The sequence below is a fragment of the Neolamprologus multifasciatus genome, chromosome 20 (assembly GCF_963576455.1).
Source record: "Neolamprologus multifasciatus chromosome 20, fNeoMul1.2, whole genome shotgun sequence".
Classification (NCBI taxonomy): Eukaryota; Metazoa; Chordata; class Actinopteri; order Cichliformes; family Cichlidae; genus Neolamprologus; species Neolamprologus multifasciatus.
This window is the reverse complement of record NC_140458.1, coordinates 32142029-32147028: the sequence shown is the minus strand read 5'-3', so window position 1 is coordinate 32147028 and position 5000 is coordinate 32142029. Positions and strand designations below refer to the sequence as shown.

The 5000-nt window shown below is 39.6% G+C and overlaps 1 protein-coding gene across 1 annotated transcript in view; it reads left to right on the top strand.

Moving 5' to 3' along the window:
* gnai3 (guanine nucleotide binding protein (G protein), alpha inhibiting activity polypeptide 3) overlaps nt 1–5000 on the top strand; it is a 19454-nt gene that overhangs the window by 511 nt on the left and 13943 nt on the right. The window contains exon 1 of the mRNA XM_085145869.1: nt 1–200. This exon is cut by the window's left edge and continues 511 nt beyond it. Within this exon, the coding sequence (XP_085001995.1) occupies nt 83–200 (118 nt within the window). The 5' untranslated portion in view covers nt 1–82. The remainder of the gene's footprint in view (nt 201–5000) is intronic.

Here is a 5000-nt window from a genome sequence, read left to right as displayed (position 1 = left end):
TCAGAGCTCGTTGGACGGTGTTTTCAACTTATGAGCTGCTGAAACCACAGTCCGTCACCTAAGAATTAGTTTGAAGGAAAAAATGGGGTGCACGATCAGCGCCGAGGACAAAGCTGCGGTGGAGAGGAGTAAAATGATTGATAAAAACCTGCGAGACGACAGAGACAAATCCTCCAAAGAAGTGAAACTACTTTTACTCGGTATGAACTTTATTTACAGTCTATCTCTCTCTTTTTTATGTACAGCAGATGTTGTGTCATCACACGAGTGTATGAGAAGTCCGCTTTTAATATTCACTTCTTTGGTGTGGGATCGTTTTAGGTTTTAGGTTGACTCCAAGCACTCCTCCCTCCCCCTCCTCCTGTCAGCTTTAAGCAGCTGCGGCTCATCGCTTCTCCTCTTCCTTCAGAAGTAAACCAGATGTTGGTGGTGAGAGGGCAAATGCAAGTCCTTAGCCACCTCACTGGTTTTCTATCTGTGTTGCATTGCTGAAATTGGGAGTACTTCCCCAGCGCTGACAAGTGTTGTCTGTTTTACATCAGTGCTTACAGATTTAGAGCTGCAGGTAAAAAAGCTGGTCTGGGGTCAGTCTGTTCTGGTACTTGAGAACAAGTGCATTTAAAATGAATTGTATCTGAGCTTCTGAAAGAGCTGAGCTTGACATTATCACAAGTTCATGGATAAAAGTGTCCACCTGCGATGAGCTGTGCTGCACTGGTAATCTGTGCATACAGCCTGCAGCCACACCAAGACTGATATGCCTGCATATGCAGTTAAATGAATGAGCAACCCAATCAGTTAATCCACTCATTATTTAAGGTTTGCATATTTTTAGTGTTCTTCACCTTAGTCATTTCTAAATGTAGTCATTTAACTTCTTTTAGAATCGTTTTGTCTTTAGCCAAAGCAGTTTGTTGCTGTAGTGAATTTCAGGCAGAGAAAAAAAGTCAGGCCTTATCTTCACAGTGTGTGCAGATTTCAGCATGCTATAACTGTATGCTGTATTGTTACACTGTCACTGTGGGTGTGGGGTATTAAATTAACCCAGTCTAACAAGGCTTAGTGTTTTTATTCTCTGTGCCTGTGGATGTATTTCATGGTGTAAATGTGTAAGAACAGAGAAAGATCCTGTAATTGAATATGATGTCTGTTAAAATATTTGTGTAAATACCATCGGACTTGCCTAAACTTGAGACAACAGGGTCGATTCTTTTGTTTTCCATTCTGGAAAAAGAAGGAGAACATCAACATCAAAAAGCTCCATTAAAACTTTATGGTCTGTTGATCTGGGCCTGCCCAGATTTGTGCTATTTTGTTTCTAAACCGAGCAGAGAGACGACTCTGTGATATTTTTTGTGCCATCTGTTGTTTAAAAAAAAAAAAAGACTTATCAGTGCAGAAAGTGAACCAACCAGACAATTAAACATCCTTTACTGTGTTTGACCTTGCCTAAAGCATTAGTATAACAGAAAATATCATATCGTAAACGCTCCCAGATGAGCAACATATTAACTTTGCTGCTCACACTCATACTGAATGCTAATCTCTGTCATTTCAATATAATGAACTATATACAATACAACTTTATTTGTATAGCACGTTTAAAAGTACACCAAAGTGCTTTACAGTAAAAACAGGAAAATTAAGACAATAAATAAAAGACTATTAACAAAGTACCACATATGTCATCAGGTTAAGGGCACTAATTATACAGCAATAAAAGGGAATATAAGAACAAAGTTACTAAGAACAGATATAGCTAAAAGATAAAGTACATAAATAAGAAATTGAACCAAATATAAAACAGGGACACTAACTAGATGGAAAAGCTATGTTGAATAAATGAGTTTTTAAACGGGATTTAAAAGATAAAACGGAGTCTGACGCATGGATAGCGATAGGAAGGTTGTTCCACAGATTTGGTGCAACCAGGGCAAAAGCACGGTCACCCCTAGATTTAAGTCTAGATCTAGGCTGAGCCACGAGTAATTGGGCTGAAGACCTGAGGGCTCGCCCAGGGACATATAGACTAAGAAGATCGACAAGATAACGAGGGGCTAAATTATTTATAATTTTAAAGGTGAGCAACAATATTTTAAATTCAATGCAATATTTTATGGGTAACCAATGCAACTCAATAAGAACTGGGGTGATAGAGGCATGCTTTCTAGTGCCAGTCAGAAGGCAGAAGAAGAGTTATGGGTCGTAAAACTAAAGGAGAGAGGTGGGAGATGTTGTTTGTCACTATATGAGACCGCTGTCTAACGCACAGTTTTATCCACGTAACAATATCACTTAGAGCAGCTTTAGCCAACGCACTCTGGAAGCCTCGAAGTAATAGCTTATCAGAAAATGAAAAATCTTATAACAAAACAACCTTTCAAAGAATGTTTTCTTTTCATCATGAATTGAAAAAGAAAAGCTGTGTATATCACAAAGACTTCTTTAGGTACACTTTGCTAGTAGCAGGTATAATCTCCTGTTTTAATTCTTCATGCCACAGATTCAACAAGGTGCTACAAAAACACTCCACAGGGATTTTGGTTCACATTGACATGACAGCATCACACAGTTAGTTGCTGCAGATTTGTCGGCTGCACATTCATGATGTAAATCTTCCGTTCCTCCACGTCCCAAAGATGCTCTGTTGGATTGAGATCCGCAGACTGTGGAGGCCATTCGAGTGCAGTGATCATTGTTATGTTCAAGAAACCACTTTGAGATGATTTGAGCTTTGTGAAATGACCTGGGGCATTATTCTGCTGGAATGAACAATCAGAAGATTTGTACACCGTGGTCATAATGGCACGGACAGAGTCAGCCACTGTGCTCAGGAAGGCTGTCGCGTTTAAACAAGTGTGAAAAAAAAGTGTGTCAAATTCTGACCTTACTGTCTGAATGTTGCAGCACAAATTAAGACTCATCATCATTTTTCCAAACTTTTATTGTGCAATTTTGGTTAGGTCGTATGACTCGTAGCCTCAAGTTCCTGTTCTTAGCTGACAGGAACGGCACCCGCATTGGTGTTATGCTGCTGTAGCCCATCTGCTTCAAGGTATAACATGTTGTGTATCCAAACGTGCTCTTCTGCATACCTTGATTGTATCCAGTGATTATTTGAGTTACTTTTGAGTTGCTTTTCTTATCAGCTCTAAACAGTCTGACCTTTCACCTTTTGTATCAATAAAGCATTTTAGCTGAGAGAGCTGCCACTCACTGCATATTTTCTCTTTTTTGGGCAATGCTCTGTAAACCCTAGAGATCATCGTGAAGGAAAATCCCAGTAGTAGTTTCTGAAACACTCAGACCAGCCAGTCTGGCACCAATAACCATGCATGACGTTCAGAGTCACTTAAACAACCTTTCTTCTCTATCCTGATTCACAGTTTGAGTGTCAGCAGGTCATTTTGATCATATCTGTGTGCCTAAATGCATTGACGTCTTGCCATGTGATCAGCTGATTAGATATTTTTGTTAAAGAGCAAAGTGGCACGCAGCAGGATGCCAGAGCATAGCGCTGTTTGTAAATTACATAGTTTTTAATGACGGTGGAAAATCTCCTCATAAAACTGTAGAAAGTGTTTATTCATGATTCAGCTTTGACCGTTCAAAGGAACAAATGAATTTGTCGATTACTGTAACTGTGGTGGTAAATCAGAAAGATAATTAAAGGTAAAGATTTTATCTGTGATTTTTTTTTGGAGAGACAAAGTGTAACTTAATACCCTGAAATAACGTTTTGTTTTTTTAGGCACCACCCACTTAACCTCACTTAACATGAATATTTTCCACTAACAGGAACTGCACTGTGTGAACATTTGCGGTTGTTGATCAAGACTGAGATGATGTTCATGCTTCTCTATCTGATTTCCTGCTTTCCCCCCCTTGTTTGTGTTCTGGGTCACATTCTGGATAGAGGCATTTTTCTCACAATGAGGCAGCTTTTCCATCAGTGCGCTGTCCTTTGTGTTTGCAATGAGTTTTTGTACCTTGATTTAAAAGATAAGACAGAACTAAACTCTGCCAGTAAATCTATTTACTGTAATTTTTTGAGCCATTACTGCCCACAAGTGTTAAGTTACCTTTTATTTTTTCTCCACTGTTAGGTTAATAGACTACAGCATGGCTGTTGTTTGGGGAAAAAATCAAGCTGCTAGGTTAAAAATAGATTCCACATGAAGTCACATATGTGGGTTTTGGATACGCACAAATCCTACCAGCAGATATACGAGGATTGACTTCAGGTGGAAAAATGTGGCGCTATAATACTAAATTCAGGCAAAGCCCTTATTGTATGGAAAGATTTATTGTCAAATTTCGACCTCAGAGATTTTTCCAGGCAGTGCCCTTCACTCCCTGTCTGTACGGGAAGAGGAGAGCTCATGGGAAGAACAAAGAGGACTTCAGCTGCCGTGCTTTATTCAAAACCACAAAACTTTAGAGCCAGCTAACCCATCCAATGAACAGCCACAAACAATGATTCATAAATTTCTTTTTAAAAATCTGCATTTCAGATTGTTGTTAAATGAGGCTTGGTTTGGACTCTAATTCCTGCTTGTGTTTCTGGCTCCCTGTGTAAAGTTGGTTTTTTAATTGGCAGCAGGCCATGCTTGACAATCAGCCAAAAATGCCATGAATGAGAGAACTGGTTGCTGACAGAACTGAGAAGTGGGATCAACACACTTTGTCTTCTCCCCTCTGTCGGATGAGCCCGATGAGCATAAATCTCTCTGGCTGCTGACAGCTTAACCAAAGAATTCATGGATTTTATTCTTGCTGGCTGTCCATCTGAACACGATACTGTATTCTGAGCCTCCTTGACAAACTTCATCTGCTGTAGATTCCTGACTGGCGATGGGAATGTGTCTCATTTTGAGGGATTCATTGTGTTAAGACAATGTAGCTTACTGGGTGTTTTAACCTCCTAAGACCCGAACTCTTCCATTGCATGCATTTTTAATTTCTCTTTGATATTTGGGCTGATTGGGACCTGATGAATG